The sequence below is a fragment of the Stigmatopora nigra genome, chromosome 15, assembly GCF_051989575.1.
Source record: "Stigmatopora nigra isolate UIUO_SnigA chromosome 15, RoL_Snig_1.1, whole genome shotgun sequence".
In the NCBI taxonomy this organism is placed as follows: domain Eukaryota; kingdom Metazoa; phylum Chordata; class Actinopteri; order Syngnathiformes; family Syngnathidae; genus Stigmatopora; species Stigmatopora nigra.
In genome coordinates, this window is record NC_135522.1 from 8,475,748 (window position 1) to 8,499,645 (window position 23,898).

General features: G+C 37.3%; 1 protein-coding gene across 2 annotated transcripts in view; it reads right to left on the minus strand.

Annotated features, from left to right (window-relative positions):
• Positions 1-23,898, minus strand: part of grin2ba (glutamate receptor, ionotropic, N-methyl D-aspartate 2B, genome duplicate a) — a 112,185-nt gene that overhangs the window by 80,612 nt on the left and 7,675 nt on the right. The window contains exons 2-4 of one of the 2 annotated variants that reach the window (XM_077733823.1): positions 22,685-22,783; positions 21,335-21,442; positions 213-836 (exon numbers count right to left, since the gene is read on the minus strand). In XM_077733823.1, the coding sequence (XP_077589949.1) occupies positions 213-836; positions 21,335-21,361 (651 nt within the window). In that variant the 5' untranslated portion in view covers positions 21,362-21,442; positions 22,685-22,783. Of the gene's footprint in view, positions 1-212; positions 837-21,334; positions 21,443-22,684; positions 22,787-23,898 lie in introns of both variants that reach the window. The other variant, XM_077733822.1, reaches the window with a different exon arrangement.

The window sequence follows — 23,898 nt, forward strand, 5'->3', positions numbered from 1 at the left end:
GTACTCAGCTGCCACTTACACAATCACAAGGTATCAGATATTAGCCATGTATTCATAAATATTAAGCCTGCCTGAAGACTGATTAAGTAGAAGGAAACTGAATTCAAGAAGCACAAATAATAAAATGAAGCCATATATATATATATACTATAAATGTGGCCAACTTTAAGCAGTTTCATTAAAAGTAAACTTTGGAAGGTTTTGTGTATTACCTTAGCAGCCATGATCATGGACGAACCTCCGCGGACTCCTAGGATGGGGATGTGGGTCTGAGCCGAAATGAAGTCCAGAATCTGGGCAATGGCCTCCTGGTCAGTGTCGTCTCCAAACACCACACCTTGTAACCAGTGCTCCGTCATTAAGTCACAGATGCTTTTAATGATGCTTTTCGGGTCTGTTTCGTTCATGGTAAGGATCTCGACATTGGGCGCCATATGCAGGAAGTCCTCCTTCTCACGAGCACCGGCCAGCGCCATCTCACTGGAGTTACCCACCAGGACAACGGCGATGCTTAGGCCACGCAGGATGTTGGGCAGAGCCATATGGTGCGGAGGGGGAGGAGGGATGGGAATGTAGTGACCGCCACCTCCTCCACCGCCCTTCTCTCTCCGTGATTGACAAGCAGGGGGCAGGTGAAGAAGGCAAAGTAGCAGGAGAAGGACACCAAGTGAGACGGCGTGGCAGGGCAGTGATGGTGGCAAGGGTGGGTGGAGGTGTCGGACTCGCCTCCCTTGCTCCTGTACAACAGAGGGGGGGCAGGTGCAGAACCCGGCATGGATGCGAAGGGTGGAGGGGCAGCCGCTGACAGGCATGGTGGAGAAGGTGGTGAGAAGTACCTGAAGAGAAAATGGAGAGAAGAAATGTCACAAAAGGGGGAGAAAAAGAGGTTGGAATAGGAGACAGAAGTGAACACAGAATCATGCAACTTTGATTGCGTAAAGTGGATTGTTGGGAGGCTACATGGCTTATGTGAATTAGTGCATGTTAATGTCTGTCTTTCCACAGGCACCATTGGGAAAGTGTGAAGAAGGAGTTGCAGCCTCAGTGGAAAATAAGCTAGAAACACAAAATCAGAGATCGGAGAAAAAGGTCACACTTGACATACATGAATAGTGCATAAAACACTCTTACATGATATGATGCCATATAGTTTACATAGAACCAGCACTGCAATCAATAATGGATGTGGAACTCTCTGAAGTAACATTATGGTATATGTATAATGGAGAACATGAATTCTCCCTCTGGATAAAATACCATCTTCTTGGCAGAAAAAGAGAGAAAGGGAAAATAGGAATGCCACTTCTACCGTAAAGAAACAATACGATGGTTTTGCCTCTATGTACGAAATATTCAGCATACAAAACTTTTTGATGGGAAAAATTGCCCTGATAGAGTCAGTCTCCCATTGGCTAGCTCCCAAGACCTTGCTGGTCTTTAAATTTTCCCATTTAAATGCATTTTTACTTACGAAAAGTTATGAAACTACTTCGGGAACCAATTAATTTTCGTAAGCAGAGTTACCACTATATATCAAAAAGAGCTTCTGAAATGCTTTTTCCTTTAACACTTGGAAACAAGTCAATTCGGAAAATGGGATGATGATAATGTGACAAAAATTGACATGAAATGATTGACAGTTGCCTATATATAATTCCCCTTCCCACCTTTAAACTGTTATCACCCTTTTGGCCTAGTTTGTCAAAAAGTTGTTGTGTTTTTTTTTGTCCGTCACTCTCGACTGTCACTTATAATTTTGGAAGCACAAAGGGTACAGATGGCGAGAAGGAGAAATCAAAGAATGAAAAAGAGAAAAGCAACACAGCTGGAGAAAAATGTCAACATATGGTGTTTATGTACAGCACCGTACATGGACTTAAGTGTCATGACAGGCAGCTGGACTTGTTAGGAATAAAGCTTTGGGAAGATTTTTCCATAAGGTTGGTTGTTATGTTGTTGATGTTGTTTTTGAGTCTGCAGTTATGATTATTTGTTTATTGTTGCCATTTTGTGGATAGGGCAAAGCCCTCCACAAAAACTAATCCTAAGGACAAACAGCCTTTTTTAAAAGCAAGAAAAATAGGAGACAGAAGTTGGACTATAACTGATTTATCGTAACCACTTGCTTTGTTCCTATTGACCCTTGTCATTCAGTCGCTTGGTGTGAGAGTTTTGGCTCTTAAAATCTTTCGGGGAAAATAATAATAGATCAGAACTGATTCCTGAAGCTCCCGGTATGAATGGGAGTGAAAAGAAAGCAAAAATGGTTTCCTCACAGAAAGACTTTGGTGAAGCAATACATATAGCAAAAGCTATCTTTCACTAGGATTTACTTGCACTATGGACAGAATGATGCAGACCCAAATAAAAACAGGGCTTTCAGACTAAATGATAAACAATATTATGATAAAATGTGTTTTTCTTGTTTGATTCTTATTCAATAAATGACTTTATATTGTTAATATAGAGACTACAGAGATTCATTCAACTGTTAGGGGCATAAAATCTTGGTAAGAATTAAACTCAGTAATGGTGTGTACATTTTGTTTGAGTAAATCTGGGCGCTTACAGAAACACAAAAGTGCATGAAACCTCAAACAATGAGGTCCTCCCAGGTCTCGTTTACACATTCAATCTCCCCGCCGCATCTCCGGTGCACCAAAAAGTTAATGGGTGCGCTGAATTGTTCTATTCTGCTCGAAATGACTTTCTGTAATGAGCATAGTAAATAGTCATGAATAGCATTGAACGCAGTTAGGCCAAGTAGAAGGTTACTATGTGAACAATCACTATTTAGGAGCGCTGACGTCATCAGTATTTCACTGGAAAATAATATTTTTCCAGAATACGGAAATATGATATCACCCAAAACTCACTTTTGCTTTTTGCGTTTTCAGTCCCCTAAAAATGCAGTTCACCAAAGGTACACCAAAGTGCTCTCGTGAAAAGGTTTTTCCTTTTCACCCCATTATAGTTGTGTAGGAAAAATGTTGCTCTTTATATGCCTTGAGTTTGTCTGGTGAACAGTGTGGAATTCATCTGGATGGATGGGCATACAGAAGTTAGAATAAATCTTAGGGCATTTTATAAGACTTGAAAGTATTTAACTCAATTAAGACTTTTAAAAATGTCATTATGTGACTGTTTATTTAAATTAAAGACTCCTGTTTTGTGTCTTTGGAATGGAAAATGCTGGAAAACTAAAAAGTTGCGATCCTTCAAAAATAGATAGATTAATGAATATACTTTTTATGTTTTTCACATGCGATATAGTATTTAATGAAGTGTATATAACAGCATATGTATTATCAGAGTAGGTGTATAGTCGGTGGGAACATGTTCGCATCAGCTTTGTGGGCTGACATACCCAGGACAGTGGTGGTGTAACTACTTATAAATATAGCGCATTGTGTGCATCTACTGCATTTTGTTCATGTATTCAGTAGGCAAATGGTAGGAACAAAAGAACCAAAACACAATCATTTGGCTAAAAAAGCTGACAGCTAATGACACGAAAATTGACAGACAGAATGAGAAAAACAGGACAGATAATGTGAGAAAGATAAAGGGACTTATGTGGAGATGACAGAACAACTTCTTTAGGGAAAACTAATTGCCAGGGGTTCGTCAGCACTAATTACAGGTCCCTGTGTTAATAGTCAACTGCACACGCCTCCCCAGGAAGGAGGGAGAGGTGGGAGGGAAGGAATTATAAGGGGATGATAAGAGGCTGAGGCGAGAAAAAGACAAAAAAGGGAGAAGGGCGCAGTGGGAGGAAAGACAAGGAGCGTAAACCAAAGAGGACCTTGATGAGATACAAGAAAGATGAAAGTAAAGAGGAAAAACACGACAAGAGAAGACAAAAAAAAGGAAAAAGTAATTTAAGACAGACAAGAAGGAGGGACAGGAGAGAGCCAATCACACAGTGAGAGAGGGCGCGAGAGCTCGAGATGAATCTGGACTTGGCTGGCAGCACTCTGTTTCCATGGCAACAATTAAAAGAGACTTACATGCACTCACATATAGGCACAGTTGATGGACACAGAGATACACAATATATATTACAAAGACTTGAACACTCACTCACACATGAATCTATAGTCAAGAGGATCTATAGTGATGAAGTGAAGAACTATATGTCAATTGTAATTATACCACCAACGACTTTACATAAATGTCAGTGGTCACAGACTTAATGTCAACAAAAGTTGAAGCCCGTGAAACAACTTCATTACATAAAAATAAGCAACAAAATACATTTCAACATTTTATGATTTGATTCTTGTACAATCTATGATGCAATATTTTTAAATTTTAGTCTCATATTAGTTCGATTTTAATCCCAGATTTTTCTCTCAGAATATTACAATTCATAAATCCTTGTCCATCAATAATCACGCCACAGTGGTTGGAAAACACTGTGCTACAGCACCCATAGAGTGTGACACTAATTCCAACAAAACTCCAGGTTTCCGGACAGTCCAGTGTAAATATCCCAACGTACACTAAATGTTACTATTTCCCTGTCAGACAGCCCTCGCATCTCACCCACCATTTGCGCTATTAGACACACCAGCGCACACAGCAGTCGTATCATTTACACACGGGTAGACTGCAGATAGTCTCTAGCAGACCAAAAGCCCACAGGCCCCCACATTATGACTCACAAAGTCATAGAAACAACCAACAACATTTCAACAAGTTTTAATTGGGCTTGGTATTATATATGTGTATATATATGTGTATATATATATATATATATATGTATATGTGTATATATGTGTATATATGTGTATATACGTGTATATATATGTATATATGTGTATATATATGTGTATATATACATATACAAAACCATATATATATGATTTTTACAAGACAACCACGCCATTAATCAACAAGGCAAAAAAGGATATTACGAGCTAGCGTATTATGTTTTTGTTTGTTGAAATGATTAAGATGTTTTACTTAAACAACTAGCTGACTAAGTTGGCGATGCACCCAATTAATATTGAGGAACTATTGCATTTAACTTGAAGAGAACTCTTTTAAATAATACTCAACTGAAAAGGACAATGCAAAATGGTGAAGGATGAGGACACATTTCCTTCAAATGCACAGAATTGTCAAAGCACTGGAGTATCATGAATATTTTTAGGACTGATTCCTCATAGATGCAATGAGGCATTGGCCAATTAGGTAAGAACACAATGTCTCGGGTAGTTACTCAGACAGAACAGAAAAAGCAGGTACTAAGTGGGCCCATATGAACAATGAAGTGAGTCATTAATGAATGTCAAGGCCAACATGGCTCATATTTTTTGCTGTCAAAGGTGACAAAGCAGGTGATGGGAGGCCACAGCGGTGTAATTGGCGCTGCTCCGAAATTCCAATTTATGTCAGCTATAAATCTCACCATAATAGCCAAAAGGACACACATCCCTGCAACTGTCCAGCCGTTGGATGAAGGTCAGGATTCAAATGCCACAACAACGCACACACAACATATCAGTCATTCAATCAAACATGAAGATTCTTTAACTCTTTCAGTGCCATTAAAATGATCGCTATACAATCATGTGGTTCATCCCATCCTTATGAAGTGAATATACTGTATATGAGTACATTACCAGTAGATATCCAATCCATTTGAACTGGGATGGATGTGTCATGAAAATGCAGGCATAGGTGTCATTGAATAATAACAAATAACGTGCCAATATTTTGCAATATGTATACTTCAAGAATCAAACTCTGGTTTCCTTTCAAAAATGACAGGCAGTTACAAACGCAGCTTTAAAAGAAGCAACAGCTCACCATTGTCAAGATGGCCAACGATTACAAACACTGAAGATGATAAAAAACAAGTGGGATGTTTTTGAGAGTGAAGGATGGGCCTATTCTTTAAATGGCGGATGAATATACGTGTTAAGTGGTAATACCAACAAGGATTTTTTGTGGTATCGGCCCAGTATCCACTGATACCACCCAGCTGGGTAGCGGAATGGGGAGCCAAAATACAAAAGTTTCAGTACAACGCTGGTTAATAAACAATATGTACTAAGTGAACAGCACTCTGTTCCTATAGCAACATGTACTGCTCTCACTCTCATAAATCCACACTGGCTGCAGAATGGTTTGTGCACATCTTGACTACATGACTGTGCAATAGACCACCTTTTTGGTTGGAAAGCTTGTGATCGGCTTCCTGATGCATTTTTGGAATTGACATTTACATTTGTTTTTTTAGCGGGGGTGAAGTGTCTCTCTAATAGAAGCTAAAAGAAATAACGAGTCATCTTAGTGTTGATCTCTGCTATGAGACATGTCCGTCCCAACGTCGATTGAACAGTAAGACGCCTTGTAACGATGTTAAAACCATTCGTAGCTTTTTGAGAAAGCGCACCGACCACTCTCAGCCCTGGAGATGCGACCTGGCCACAGAATGGTTCACAGCACCGCATACTGATAAGGAATGAGTTGACGGCGGAATAGCTGCTAAGCTTGCACGAAACGTGAGAATATGTACGCCATTCTGAGCAGATGTGTCAACTCATTAAAAACTGCTCGTATAAATATTCAAGAAGCCTATCTGTGGAGGTGGAAAGCACACGGGTTGTGTGCTCGTTGTTCGTAAAGAGCCACTCAAGCAGCCCACACAACGAATCAGACCGGTCAGCCTTCATAAACGTATTCACATAGAATCCATGACTTTATACTACTTTCTATCTGCTGGTTCAGAAAAGAGAGCATAATGAACTAGCCATCACTCTTTCTTTCCACTTTGTCCTTTATTCCTTTTAATTCTATTTAGCCTCTCCTCTCTATTTTATCATTTTGTCTGTTTGACCAATTCTTCCTCTCAATTCTACCACTTATCTCCCTCCTGCACTCACACTCCTTCATCACCCTCGGCTCAATATGTGTTAAGTGCCAGGCTTGTCGATAGTCGTATTTGCATAAAAACTAGAGGGTGATAATTATTTTTTTGCATTTATATTTCCTTATTTGACCGTTCTAGAGGACAGCAAACAATATTCGTACATATAGTATATGGAATAGGATTGGTCGCCACCAATTTTTTGTTGTATCTTTTTTTAAGCAACTCAAGTTTGTAATTCAGATAGGTCAAATTGTGTTTTTTCAAGACTATTCACATGACTTAAGATCTACAACAACAACATACAAGGGTTTTTTTAGGGATACTGACATTTTTCATATGAAAAAAAATATTGTGCAAGGCAATAAAGGAAAGATTATGGCTTCCTGTTGTTTGGAGTCTATAATCACGCCTCAGTACTCATTCACTACTTATCTAATAAATTGCAGAGCCGTGTGCACATGTGATTATATACATACATATACACCCAAGAGACATAACAATGCGTACAATTGAATGAGAATACTGAGATGAAGAAATCTGATTTTATCAGGACTATCCTTTATCAAAGTTATATTGTTCAATATTATATTGATAGCAATTCCCAAGGTTTTGTTAACATGAAGCAACAACTGCTTAACATTTGTTTTACTTTTATTTTCTCTTGGCTGTAGGTCACAATAACCCAGCATTGGAACAATGTGTGGTGACTTTCTATGTAGAAAGGCAGGTAAGTGTTAAAGGCTTTTCTATTTTGGCATTATCATAGGATTTTTGTTGTTTTGTTTAGTTTTTAAAGCCTTTGACAGTAGTTGAACCACTGCCCTGGTCAATCTATAGTTCCATTGTTTTAATCCCATAAATGTTAGACCTAAGAACAGTTTCAAATCCCCTATTTAACAAAAGACTAATGGGACTCTACTTCTTCAGACAGCTGTTCAAACCAGCCAGCTTAGCGCCAGGTCACTTACTCAATTCCCTTCATGGCTGAACTAATTCACTTTTCTAAATCTTTTTTCTTTATCAAACTGCCCTTCATGATTCTGCTGTGACCTTATGAAGATAAAGCAGTACCTTTTCAGCTGCAGACTTGCCACCTTGATATTTTACACATCTGACTTTAACATACTCTATAATAAGTAAGTAACAATAGCATGCTGGAACCACTTTATGAGATTACTGTACTGCAGATGATTTTATCTTGTATGCACAGCAAGTATGGCCAGATTGACCAATGTACATTATCTTTAAAGTATTAGTACTCTTTAGCGTATGGTGTTTCAACGGAATACATTGTACATTGCAGTAATAGTAAAATAGGGAACAACAGACAAAATATCTATATAACGTTAAAAACAAAACAAAAGAAATTATGTAAGATATTGGCTATCATAGTGGGAGAAAAAAAATGAAACATAGTTGCACTTTGGTATAAATTGCAGGCCCAGCCAAACTAGGGAAAACATGTGACTTATAGTCCGGAAAATACAATATATTTTCATCCACTTCACAAAATTTAGAATCCGCCTTTTGTGCTTATTACTCATTGGCTAACAATAGACACCCAAAGATGCATACGATAAAGGTTTTGTCTGTCATTCAAAGAAAAAATGCTGACAGCCCACACGCATGGCTAAATTCAGTTTTGGTTGCCAGAGAGAATGGACTAGATGGCTTGAAAACATAGTAAACCATGACAATCTCAATATAGCTCAAATCGTAACATGACAAAGTTCATTGACTTTTAACAGGGTTATTCTAGTGCCACCCACTGCCATAGTTTAGCGTGTACACCGATGTTAGTATTTGTTCCAGTCTGCTTGAGAACTGGCCACTCTGACTAACTGTCTCTTTGTGCATCACAGTGGCTGCAGCCTGACGGACTGGAAAAACCTAGCTGCCCAATCTTATCTGTATATAACACTGCTTTTCTTTCTCAGAGATTCGCATGCCACTGACAAGGCGTTGGGTGGGATTAAATGTGGGGGACATCTATTTGAGAAACCCGCTTACATGTCATTATCCCTTCAGAGAGTGTCATCTTCATCACATTGCTGGGAGAATCTAGATACGACCATAGAGGATGGCTGCAACAACAGTTGTAACACCCCTAACGCCAACCAGAAAGTATACAATCATGTAAGAATGACAGTAGATGTAACGCGCACCTTTGACAGTGAGTGCCAAGCAGCCACAGTTTCTAATCACAGGCTCACTCAAGAATACCTGGAACTAATTGAAATGTGTAAAATTAGCCAGAGAAATGATAGGTGAAAATGAAAGTCATCAGTCAATATACACCCACAGGGAGAATGATGACTTTCTGCTGGTGTGTCAGCAGCCCCTTTGGTACATATACTCTAAGAGATCTGTTATATATCACTCATGTGCAGATTTACATAACTTGTGTGGGGTGAGATATAGATATATAGTTAGATATATATAGATAGATATATAGATAGATAAATATATAGATAGATATATAGATAAATATATAGATAGATATATAGATAGATATACAGATAGATATATAGATAGATATATATAGATAGATATATAGATAGATAAATATATAGATAGATATATAGATAGATAAATATATAGATAGATATATATAGATAGATATATAGATAGATAAATATATAGATAGATATATAGATAGATAAATATATAGATAGATATATAGATAGATAGATATAGATATACATAAATATACACAAACACATATTTACACACATACATATATATACATAAACACGTACATATATATATATACACAAATATATGTACGCACGTAAACACACATACATATATATTTATACATATATAAACATGTGTGACTTATGTATTCCCCAATGATTTTTTTAGAATGCATTTAAATACTTTTGTACTATCTGATGAAAGTAATTTCAAACAAATCAAAATTCCACCATTCTTTCTTAAAATTGCATGTATATTAAAGGTTTCATTTAAGGTTGACCTTGAAAATGAATTAATCCATTTAAATCTAAATTTATTGAAACCAATCTTCAGCATTAGATCGTATATAATTATTATTGTTCTTTCTAAAAATGTGTCTTTTTCTTTGTGTCCCTTGGATTGTGATATAAGACACGTAAACATTGCAGAAGCGGATTAGCTCATGTTCTATCTGGACTTGTAATGTCTGGATCAAATCATACCCAGAAGATGATGACTCGTACTTGTGATCGCATTCAACTCATGTCCTTTACGAAACCTGCTCAAAAAGTACCTCTGCCAGAGACGCACAATGCAGTAAACACCTGGCCGCGTACCCTGGTTGTTTCTCACTACACACCCTACTAAAACACTTACAAAACTACTAATCCAAAAAGACGGCATCACGGTGCCAAAAATAACAGCTCGGAATGAGATGGATGGAAGAGGATAGATTATTGTGGTTCTAATCTGTGAAAAGCTGACAATAAAACACGTTAAAAGTGATTACTGCGCGTTTGTTGTCACGAGGGTTACTCTCTGCACAGGAGCCCCTCACTTCCCTGAGCCTGACCTGCGAACACACCATGTACCTTGCATTCCGTATAAGAGATATAGCAGGAGTGTCAAAATCATGTTTGTTGAAGGCCACAAACTTGTAATGGTTTTATTCAGAGGGCTTTTTTGTCTGCCAACTAATCTGTATCTACTCAATTATTAAACAAACCAAAAATGATTCTGATGAATATTATTGAGGCTCACTGACTGCCATTGACAAGGTTGATGTCCAATCCATTTGATTAAGAGGTTGCGAATGAACATCAGTCTAATTTTGTTTTGTCATTTTCTATTCAATTAGAAAAATGCAAACATAAAATGTTATCTCTATGTTTCTGAATGTTTCCATATATTTAATTTTTATTAATGTAATATTAATGAAAAGAAAAAAAACTACATATTTTAGCTTTTTAAAAATGAATTTTGATGAAAAGACAAAAACTGTGTATATATATATATATATATATATATATATATATATATATATATATATATATATATATATATATATATATATATATATATAATTTCAGTAAGATATAAAGGTTTATTATTTCCTTTTGTGTAAGCAAAACTAGCTTTTTTTCTTTTTTAAAGGAATCCTTTGTGTAGTGGCGTAAAAAGTGATGTTGTAAAAGGGATTTGCTTTTGCAAAACATGTTTACCACCTTTGCCAAAGCCGCATTGCACCTGCGGCGAGGTGAGAGGTAAAGACGGGCACAAAGAAAATAATAAACGTGAACACGGGTGAGAAAGAGGAGGGCGAGGGGAGGAGGATTTTGCTGCTAAAACCACAAATCATTGACAAGATTAAGCGCCTCTTCAGGAGGTGGTGTAAATAGAAACATGTCCCTGAGAGAGAGACCAAACTTATCTTCCTCAGTGGTGTCAAAACATTTCTCAATCTGAAGGCTTGAATATATTTCTGTCTGCAAGAGGCTTGATATGCAAAAAAGGAAGAGTTTGGAGTAGGAAGTACACACCTCCAGAGACAAGAACAAACTGTTTTGATTCTGTTATGACCTGGGGACTCACTGAGGTTCGTGGACCAGGATGTGGGTCACACATAACACTCTCATCTCAGTCCCTCAGACTGCGGAAATGGCATGTTGCCAGACAGCTGGAGGCAATTTCATCTGTTCCACAGCTGTCAAGTCAAAGGAAACAATAAGAAATTGCTGCAAATGATGACTATGTGTGCTCAATAAATGAGCTAAGTGAGCCCCGTACTGTCCCGACTCCTTTGGGAGAAAGCTTGGACCGGCGTACGTGCTCATTGGGCAAGACTAAAACAATTCTATGCCCGTTTGTTACTCAGCTGGTGGGAAATTCAATATCAAACATGCAATCCTGGATCACTCATAGTTAAAACACCAACCTCACCACTGATATTCTTGATTGTCATCATCAATAAAACCTGCCACGGCACAGTATGGAGTATAAAATCGACTGCGGTGAAAGTAGTGTTACATCATACCGATGCACAATGTAAGATGCCAATAAATATAACACAAAAAAATAAACAAAACAAGAAACCACGCATAGTGAACAAACAAGAACAACAGAGTACATCGAGCATTTCATGTTCAGACTTACTGCCATTTGGCTGTTCATTAAAAGATACGCTCTGTTTGAGAAAAGGTACATTTTGTATCATTTTTTGTAAAATGCTGCGTCGGGAGACGGGCAACGGTGGCAGTTTCCATGGACACAAAACGCTTTGGAGTGCAATATTTCAAAAGAGGAAAATAACAAGGTACTAATAAAAGGAAGCAGTACAGTAATGGCCTTTTCTGACCCATAATTAAATGTTGCCACAGATTTCTTGACCGCATTGGCTTTTTTTGCCTGATTGCCACTGTGAGCGACGAGATGTCAGAAGTCCAGATGGAACTATGAATTTTGTATTTTTGTAAGCAATCGCAAAATTGCTACAATCCATATTTTTTGGACATTAAGGCGTAGCGCTTTAGAGATGAGTGAATTTATTTTCATGCATGGAGGGGGGGCTTGATAAGACGCATTATTGCATCAATGCAATGCATTTGGCTTTGGTTCTTCATCTTTTCACATTGTAAGTATTGGATGTAACTTTATTTAATTTATTGCTTTATATTTATTGGTGTCTTGAGCACTTTACTTTAGAAGCTTAACACAGTTATTCTCCAAAAAAGATAGGTTTGAACTGAAGTCATACACAAGGCCGCATATTTTTTTTTTTGTTTTAAATCACATATAGACAGCTAGATGCGAAAAAGCGTGGGCAGCGGCACTAGTAACCAGCAAAGCAGTTGACTTTTCCGCCAGGCTGGACTGCAGTCACTGCAAGATGAGTGTTTTTGCCACTAAAATACTATGACGGATTTCCAAACTGTTTTGTTCATAGCAAACTATATTGACATGGCGAGGAATCAGGCTACCATATTTTCAGGACTATAAGGCGCACCCTCAATGAATGACACATTTGAATTTTTTTCCATATATAAAGCACACTATTATAAAGCACCCAGTCTATTTTGTAGAGAATTTAAGACTTTTAAGTGTGCCCTATAGTCGTGAAAATAAATAATTATTTTAAAGTATGTTGTAAATGTATCACAATTATGAAATGGTTTACAAATTCAGTTGAAATTTTCAAAGTAAACAACATTGACTATGTTAAAGTTAGCGAATGTCACTGATACAAAATGGCCTGATGAGTAATATATGCTTTCCCGATTGGATTTTAGATTTCATGTGCGCCTTGTATTGAATTTTTGAAATATGGTATGTTCAATCTTCTTGTGTCCCTCTGGTGTCAAAGTTTAAATATTTCGTCAAAGTATTTTTTTTAGAAAAGTCTATAATGACAAACATCCATCTTTTTATCTGGGCTATGATATTGAATGCATGCAATTAGCAGTTCAATTCAACTAAAGTCATTGCTTAAGCACCTACTGAATCCTCAGCATTTGCATTTGGATCTAAAAGGAGATTGTTCACAACAAGTGAAAATAATTTTCTCATGAATAGTCATTAAAATGCAAATAGAACTCCATGACGCCATTGATTGTAGGTTACGAGGGGACGTGGAAACGATAATGAGACTCAGGTCAGGACTCCTCCAGAGCTCGCTCTAGGCTTGTCGCCATGCCGACATAAAGGACTCCGTTTACAGTCGTCAGTCAGTGTGGGAGCTTCAATTAGCTAGGCATTATCATTCATGAATCTGATTGTGCAAAGCTAGAATGTTGTTTTGTTTTTTATACGAAGCTTACTATAATACCATTCCATGAGTGATTATATTATGTTAAGTGTTTCAATATGTCAAAATGTCAACTATTTTCCTACAATTAATAGCAATAGATTCCATTCTAAGCAGAATTCCAAAAAATCCAATTTAAATGATATTATTAAAATTCAGTTTTCATTTCATTTACGTCCTATGATTTTTTTTTAAAAACAAATTATTATTACTTATGAGTATTATTAGTGACCAAAAGTACAGTTAACATCAAATTCCCAAAATGAACAGATAAACAAGAAGTAGCCCAGAAATGTCAACAAATCAACAGAAAGTGACATAGGAATAATTTAATTATCATTAAGATAAAATTAATATTTAATTTATCACAAGTGTACCTATTAATAAAAATATTTTAAAAATAGTCATTAGTAAGAAGAGATAAAGACAAGTATAAAAAGAATTATTAGTTCATTGGCTGGCAGATAATGACCTTTCCTTGTTATCAATGGTAAGAAATAAAATGATTTTTTTATGAGAAATCTACTTATGACATATGCCCCATAAAAAAAAGTAGGTGTTCACTTTTGAAGCACCCTTCGGAGCATCCACAGCCCCACCTATAAATACTAATAGAGTAATTTGTGCTCATTAGTGGCCCTGATCATCCACAGGATAATGTTAGTTGTACTATCCAGGCATGCAAAGGTCATTCATCACCAATAAAGGAAGGAAATATGTTGTACTCAAAGATCCGGGTGTTATACCAATTGTATTTGACATTATACTAAATAGAGGTGGTCTGGTGGTGCGAGTGGTTAGCGTGTCAGCCTCACAGCTCTGGGGTTCTGGGTTCAAATCCAAAATTTGGTCCACCTGTGTGGAGTTTGGATGTTCTCTCTGGGGCCTGTGTGGGTTTCCTCTGGGTACTCCAGTTTCTTCCCATATTCCAAAGAAATGCATGGTAGGGTGATTGGACACTCTAAATTGCCCCTAGGAATGTGTGTGTGCATGGTTGTCCATCTCAGCTGGGCACGGAGTCAGCTGGGATAGGCTCCAGCACCCCCCCTGCCGTGACCCTAATGAGGATAAAGCGCTCCAGAAAATGAGATGAGATAATACTATCTAGAGTTTCCATTTATCCTGCCTTGAGACAGCAAAGAGAGAACCATGCCCACTGTTTGCATCATAAATCTGTACATAACTTGGATTGGATGCTGTAAGCCGTTCATTCATTTTCTGGACCGCTCATCCTCCGGCACCCCACTATTTGAGAAACTCTGCTATAAGCTAACAACGCATATCAACAACGATAATTAAAGGAGTGGCAGTGTGTCGTGGCGTGTTTGGCTCATCCTGGCTGCTTTAGGTGATATAATGGCATTGACCCCAGTGGCGCCGCACTCTGTATATCGAGTTATTATATTTATGCAAGCGCTAAGCTTCTTGGCTATTTCACACTGCTGTCAACCTTCAGCAGCTGTGCATGGCCAAAGCCTGCTGTGAACATTCTGCAGATCCCCAAATTGAATAGCGAAGGTGAGAGAGAAGCAGGGAAAGAAGGGGAAGCATCAGAATGGAGACTGGGAAGTGCAAGCAAGGCCTATAGTATATATTTTATTCAGTGGCAGCTGAGTACAATTCATAATCAACGCGGCCTGATTCACAGTTTTAATTAAAAAGTAGCGTCATAGTGCCGGAGCAAGTGTCTTGATTTATGAAGAGCCCACCGTGGGCTTCCATCCGTGCACCACCGAGAGCGAGTCCACAGGGGCAGGGACGGGAGCAGAAGCCATGGCGTAGCCTTCTGCGAAAGGGGAAATGTCTCCTTTCTCGCAGCGAGGTGGTTAGTACCGTGGGCAGATAACTCAGTGTGAGTGTGTCAGAGTGAGCACGCGAGCATACGTGGGGGGTCTGTGCGTATTTGATGCTACTAAATCAACAAGTACCATAGTTCTGGGGACCTGGACTGACCAACCACAGACAGTGGTTTCTATAGAATCTGAAAATATTGACATAACTGGAAACTAAAGAGGGGAATTTTGAGGGAATTATGTGGGGACGCTTTGCTCTCAATTCGGGTCCCTTGCTGTAGATGTTTTATCACGTTTTATCAATTTGGGGGCATTTTAGGATCACTTACTTTATAACTCAACCGATCAGCTTGAACTTGGAAATGAATTAACACAGCTAGTCCTCCAGATCTAAATGAATAGGTAGTGTATTTTTGCATTAATATAATTTTAGGGGAGTTATTTGTTAATTGTATTCACTTTCTGTTTATTTTGGGTCACCTCCAAAAGAAATGTTCCTTTTATTTTAGTAAAATTATGTGACTTTGGGTCCCTTTCTGTTGTTTTTGGGACATTATCAGCTAACGTCCTATACATTATGGATCACTTCTTTTCAAATTTGAGGCCATTTGAGGATTTTATTTGGGGGTGAGGGTTAAAAATAATGACACAGATGATTGAAAAAGGCAAGCGCTGCAATTTTTTGTCCTGGCTTGATGGAATTTACTTTGGTCGGACAGTAATGTTAAGTTCGAGTCTATTCCTGCTATTATAAAATCCCTTGATACAGAGATATCTTAATTAAAAACAAGTGCGGGTGTACGTGCATGTCCAAGTGTCTCAGAGAAAGAGAGAGAGAGACCAAAAGACATGAGCAAGAGATTGAAAAATCATGTAAGAAAATGAAAAATGGGATATAAGATGACACTGAAGCAGGTAAAAGAAATTTGCTTTGACAAAAATTACCCATGAAGTAAGGAATACTAAATATTTGATTTGGATCCTAAGAACTATTGTATTACTTCTCAGTCATAAAGAGACATTTTGTCTTCTGTTGATCAGGTTTTTCCAATTATCAGGTGTGTAGCATTGATATGAATATTTACACCACTAATAGAATTCTAAAATGAGGATAGACGTCATAAACTGTGCTGTATATATCATAAAACAGGAGGTTTGCAGGGATGTTTTAATGCTGACTGCCTCTCTACCCTCCATTGACTATTATGAGTACATTAAAATGTGTTCAATGATGCCCCTCAGTGACTCATTGTTATGTTTATAATCACACTCTTCAATTAGAAAATACTCATGTTTTAACAATGTAGCCATATAATGATAAAAAGCATAATTACCATCCCCCTATTTTGGTTAAATCAACTTTATTATAATTGTAAGCTCAGGGAATGTTATTATTTACCATCTGAAGCTCCTCTTAAAATTAACCTTTAGATCAATAGGGTGTTATTTAGGTGGAACTACAGTAAAAATAGATATTAGCGACACCTGCATAATCCAAGATCAAGAAAATAGTTGCATTAAAATATGCATGATTGAAAGCAGGGTTGCATTGAGGGTGGCCAACTGACCCTGAATAATGGAATTGTCCCATATTCAAGAAGAAAAGTACGCTTTGTCCCATATTATCATGAAATTAGAAAATAGTCTCCATTTGGAAATATAAAGTAATCCTGGTAGCACTTTAAGGCAAAGGTATTCTCTTGCTTTGCCATTTTGTGACCAAAGAACATACATTATTGTCATTGCACACACATACATACTTTGTATACAACTATACTATCTACAACGAGATGCATCAGTACATACATCCTTCCCAGTTCAACTTGATTGGTCATTTATGAGGAACTTATTTAAATTCACACGAGGATGAAATTCCCAAAAATTGGATATCTACCATAAGTTAAAAATATAATATGAATCCATGTTTACGAACTGTGGCTGCAGTTTTCAGCAAAAAAACTGTTCTCGCCCTTAAGGGACATATTCATTTCCCGCTAAGGGTTCCTCAGTTAAACTCCTGACGGGTATTTTTCCCCTAACGCAATCCAATCAATAACTTTTTGTATTATATACTGGCGATCTCCCAGCAAGGCCTTGGGAAGGCTTTCAGACAGAGAGCCCACGAGCATAGAGCAGAGGAGGCTGTAGTTTACTCCGCTCAGACGAGGCCGCCTGGACGAAGTGAGCATTAGCCGTGACATTTGAAAAGCGGCGAGGCCGCTAGACGTGTTTTGGCGCTCGGCTCGTGTCCTGCTCCCCTCACACAAGAGCGAGCACTTGGGAATGACTGTGGGTCAGTGCCCATGCTTGACCGTTTTCATCCGTAACACATTACAAGCAGCCTTACCCTCTTCCCTGTGGCGCAGCGCATGATGCAAAATCATTAAATCCAATGCCAGAGCATGGAGATCGCACCCCTCTTTGGAGAATACGCTGATTTATTTGTCTAGCGCGGCTTTTATAATGGCGAAGAAAATGCTGCTTAGTGAAGCGGAGATGAAGAGAAATGCATTAGGATAGTACTTAGTCGCGCAGACATTCATCAAGGAGTACATCTCAAATCCCTCACTGTGACATATAATTTAATTTTACTAAATTAAAAGCTGCATATGATAAATCAAGAATGTGAACGGCGGTTGCAAGACTTATTCAGTCACAACTAGAAGTCTTGTTTGGATGACCTTTTCCATTGTGGGCGTTTTGGCACTCGAAAAGCGTCAATAGCAGGAAGGCTATTAGTTTAATAATTAGGTTACAATTTATCTTTAAATGAAATGAATTTTGAAAAGCTTTTTTTGCAGCATCACTATTACCATTGCTCAGAAAACTTGGGAAATGAAGAGTATAGATGTATATTACATGTCCTAATTTTTCCTCTTTTAAATTAATAATTGTAATTTTTTTAAATCAATTTTTTCTGTGTTTTTAGTGAAAAAATAATTTAGTAAAATCTAAAAATATATTTAAATAAGCTAAAATAAACATTGTTTTAGATCTATATCAAAATTGAATATTCAGAGCTTTTCATCCAGTATTTTTAATCCATTTATTTAAAAAAAAATCTAAATATACCCAAATTATACAATCAATTTTTAAAGAAAGGGGAGGTTTGTTTTTTTCCTTTAATTTTTATTTACTTTTATTTTTTTTATTCCCAAAACAAGAACTCTGCAAAAAAAGGTTATAGCCTTTGCATATCTGTAAAAATACATTTTCCAAATGGACTCCTAGTGTTTTAATGTCATCAATTAATCGACTGAAAATGTTGGCTAGTGAATTGACTGGCTGAAGGACAAACATGACGGGACTTGATTTTACTTCCCTGCAGCATTGGAAGACATGCCAACGAAGAGCAGATGCCACCAAAGTGCATGTTAAAAGTGCTTCGCTCAGCTAAAGATTGACTGTGCAAGCTGTTTTCCATGAGACTTATGTTAGTCCTCATCTACTGAAGGCAAGTATGAGTGAAGCTATATTGATTGGCTGTTTGTAGCCCAATCGATGACACGCACAAAGATCCCTGCCATGGTTGAAGGTCCAGCTCAAACATGTAATCTTACTGTCCAAATTTAATTGTTATAGAGTGTGAGTGTCACTTTTGTGATAAACTAGCATCAGATACTTAGTCACCCTCTATGATAGCACCGCCACATCTTACACGCTTATTTAATTACAAGATAATTGAACATCAGTGCAGCCCAGATTGAGTAACATGATTGGAATGTATTCCAGTGAAATATGCCAGGCATAGTTTGCTGTGCCTGAAAGTTTCTTTGAATAGTTATTGATTTAATGAGATGTGCCCACGCAGCTGCATTTTTTTTCCCCATATGGTGACAAAAAGGAAACAGCAGTACACGCTTCACAGATGTTATTGTCTTTCTGACAAACGAACAAAAGCGTTCACTCTTGGGGCCATCTGGTAGTTGCTTTCTCTTTGAAACAACCTTAGAAACATGGCTATGTTCCCTTTGTCAACCAAAATGGAAAGAAAGAAGGATTGGGCAAAATATATATACAATAAAATAAAATCACAAGTTTTTTCCACCAGAAATTCTGTGGGTTTTTCCTCAAAATTATTTGATTTCTAACAATAACAACAATAGACTGAGAACTAGTTTAACACATTGTTAGGAATGTCAACCCATTGGCAGTCACTGATCGTGCCAATCCATTTTGACTGGGAGAAAAAAAAATCTCATTAAATTAAATGAATTGGATGTCAAGCACCGTCAATGGCAATTAATATTGAGCATTAACAACCAATGTTTCTAGTTTAAATGAAATGAATGACTATCATCATCATGAGCCTCAGGCTATAAGGCAAATGCCATTATATTCAAGTGTTATTGGGGGTCATAAACTGTACAAAAGGTTTTTTAAAAAGTTAAATGTTGAACAAAAGCTAAATAACCTAATAAAAATGCAAAAGGTTTTCCTTAAATATACCTTTCCCTCCCACTATTTTTTTTTGTCATGCCCCAAAAACAAAGCAATAACTTAACAAAATTATGGTAATTTAGGTTCAGGCTTTCTTATGCATTACTGAAAAGATAAACTATATACATGAAATAGGCTCCAACACCCCCCACGACCTTAATGAGGATGAAGCGGTTCAGAAAATGGGATGAAATAAACTGTATACATATACAAAGTTGGACTAAAACCATGGTTGAAGGTTCAAGAATGAACCAGATCCAAACCTAGCCATTGATGGGAGTCAAAGTTTGGATGTGCGTTCAGAGGCTAAGCAATTTGGATCATCTTGAGAGATTCTACAATTGCTTCTGCCACGGGGTATAATAGATCAAACTAGACTAAATAGGCTGAAAGGTCTAAAAATCCAACCATTAGTGCCATTTTCCTCCTCAGAAGAGCCAGGACGACTTTGTTTATGCGATGCAACAGTGCAGTTAATTCATCTATATGGTAATGTTCATGACATAAGGCGGTTGTAGGCAAAGTGCAAAGTCAGCATTATCCGGTGGAACTGTGTGACTTTCAGCTAATGACAGAGGGCCGAGGCACTTCATTACTGAGCCGTACCCCCCCCCCCCCCCCCCCCCACACAGCCAGCCAAGGCAGCCGATTAAGTAAGTAATACGAGGAAGTGTAGGGTGGCTGTATTGATGCTGTGACCGTAATGCGTGCAAATGCCGACAACCTGTACCCCCTCCCTCCCTTTCAATTCTGTGTGATATGGGAAAATGTATCCCAATAAGGATGGGCTATGACAAAACCATTACAACATCTTCTACCTCACTCACTGTCAATTGACATTTAAAATGTCCTGCCACAAATATCCAATACATATATGCAAGTAGTGCTGCAAACTAAAACTGTCCAGTGCAAAGATCCGTCACAATTGCACATAGAGTGGTACTTCTACTAATGAGTTTAATTAGTTCAGAACTTGTTTTTAATGCTTCTTTCACACTGCCCAAGAATTAAAGTACAAAACGCAGATGACCGACAAGGCCAACAAAAACACGACTTAAAAGGCTACACGCTCAACAAATCCCCTTAACCGCCTCATCAGTGCCCAAAGAGTCATGCAAATGAAGATGGCGGTCAATAGGTGGTGGATCAGGTGAAGTGGCATTGATCAAAGTGCACAGTGTGCTAAAAAGCCAGGATTAAACCACTTGTCTGTAAGATCCACCTTGAACCATGATCCTAACCTTTAAGCAATCAGCAAGATAAGAGTGGCAAGAAGGCTATGGGGCCTCTAGACCATCCATCACTGAGATTTCCGGGAGTCACATGCATAAGAGTGCTGCCGACATTCAAACAAAACTAGATAAGACGTGCTTGCTCGCATTGACGCCGCAAGACCTTGACATGGGAGGAGGGTGGAAGAAAAAAGGGAAAAAAACGCTCAACTTATCACTTTTCTCTTACCTTGTGTTTTGTCGGCCAAACTCTCATCCCCTCGTCTCAGAAGTAGCATGATGGTGTAGCCTGGGCCTCCTCTCTCCCTCTCATAGCCCCAGACTGAGGGAGGCTGCACTGTAATTAACACACGAGATCATTAAAAGTTACACACTGTTATATTGATGTTATTGATCTGGAAGTGATTGATAAATCCAGTTTTCTACTTTTTTTATTAACAGATAAATATAACAATGGTTAGTTTTTTTAATTTAAAATGCATTTTTAACACAAAATTATGTTAATGGTATTTTTAATGAATGATAAAATGCATGATAAAACCCTTAAATAACCAATAAAAATGAATATTTGTTTATATAGAATATTTGCTATTAAACCATTGTGCCATTTGTTGCATAAAATAACCAATAATAAAAATAATATTTGTTTTAAACCATTGATGCCATTTGTTGCATAAAATAACCAATAAAAAAATAATATGTTTATATAGAATATTTGCTATTAAAACCATTGATGCCATTTGTTGCCAAGTCCATAACAAAGCAACCTCAATTTTTAATTATATGTAAATTCAAATAAATGGATTAAATCCAGATAGTATGTTCTTATGATCAAGAATCTAGTGAATCTATAAACAGTCAGTGGGTTGACACTGGAAAAAAAGGAAGTTATCGTTTTGCAAGAATAAATCATATCATTAAAATTAAATGTTTAAGGTGCAAAACAAACTACAATAACAAAAATGGGAAAGAAAAACATCCCATTCTGTCCTTCTAGATATTTAGTAGGCTATATTTGCACAAACTATAATAAGAGATCTGATAAATGCCATTAAATTCTAGCATTATCTTTTTACATGCAGATTTCTTTATTCTAAGTTCATATATAGGTTGTTTTAACACCTATATTTTCTGTGTTTATCATCATCCAAAAATTATCATGAAACGAGGCAATTACTGGCAGTCAATCAGAAGTATAATTTGTTATGACAAGTCACTGTAATTATGATTTAATATGTGAAGGAGGACTTGTTTCAATGGACCGGCACGTTTTATAAACATGAATGATACAATCTGTCAACATCATCGGCCTATTAATATAAAGATGATTTTAATTAACTCAAAAGAAGATAGAAGACAACATTTGGCAGAGTAAATCAACCATGTAATGTTTTCAACTCTATTTTTTCTAATAACCAACACCACTTTATCAAATGTTCGCTTCATGATTCACTCTGTAACACCTTTCTATCTCATTAGTATGCAGGCTTTAATTTCCTGACAATGAAAAGGTAAGTTGCTTGCTAACTTTTTAGAGTCTATTAGGAATGACGTGGGTGTTTCATCTCGGGGAACTTACAGCAATTTAATGGGGAAAAGCAGCTAATTCTGGGTAAATGTACTCCACGGGAGCCACGTCTTTTCTCTTCTTTGCTCCAGCCGGCTGATGTCTGCCAGTCTGCTGTTTTAAAAGGGGGAACAAGGAGGAAAGGGGGTTAGAAGGGGGTCACATACGCTCACTTTCAAGAGTCTTTAGTGCCCATTGTAACATTTGACCTGCTACCTGAAGATTTATTCACTCAGGAAGATTTAAAGGATAATACAAGACCGTTCAATCTTTTAACTCACAAGCTGCCATTGACAATTTGACTGAGGGCAGTGAAACATGATCACTAAATTTCAAATGGATTTGATTGAGTTAAAGACACAATTGTGTTATTTTTTTTGGAATTAGTTTCTTCTTTTGATTGTTATCTGCCTCACAAAGGTAAAATTGATTGAATGTTAAAATATGTGGGCTCACAAATAGTTTGTAAGACATAACCAAAATGAGTAAATCAATAGAATACCAAGAACTATTTATTTAACTAAGTAAACTTGTGCCTTTCAAATTCTTTTCCTATTTTTTTAATAGCATTTTTTAAAAATAATTCACATATAATTAAAGGATCTTTCTATTCATTTTAGAATTATGATCTATCATAATTTCCATGCGGGTGACATTAATACTACAATTGGATATGGGGGCCGCAAAATATCGTCTTAACGGACTAAATTGGCCCCAAGGATGCCAATGTAAGACCTTTGAATGAAATGAATGCAATGAAAACATTAAAAAAAACATTTAAAAAAATCATAATTCACTCATGAAGTGTTGATCAGTTTCACCAATTCTCATAACTCAATGTATTAAACTCAGTGTGAATGTGTTTGGGTTTGATTATTCGGGTGGTAGACTGGCAAAGGCAAAAAAATACTGCTGAGCTAATTCATTAAAATACAATTTAAAAAAAAATCTCAATGGGAAAAAATTATACATTTTCTCCAGATGTACGGTAGCATTAAACTACATAGTCTCATAAAACAACCCGTAACACTATATGCTAATAAGTGGCTGCGATCAAATCTGCTTACGCGTAGCTCATATTCATGGCTGACAAATGAAAGTACACCATATATCTGAGAGAGAAGCCTTTTCACCAGTAAGCGCTGTCAAGGGAGCTTGAACATAACATACATTCTGCAAGCCTGTTTGAGTCTTCCAGAAAGGATCTAATAGCTTGAAAAGCATAT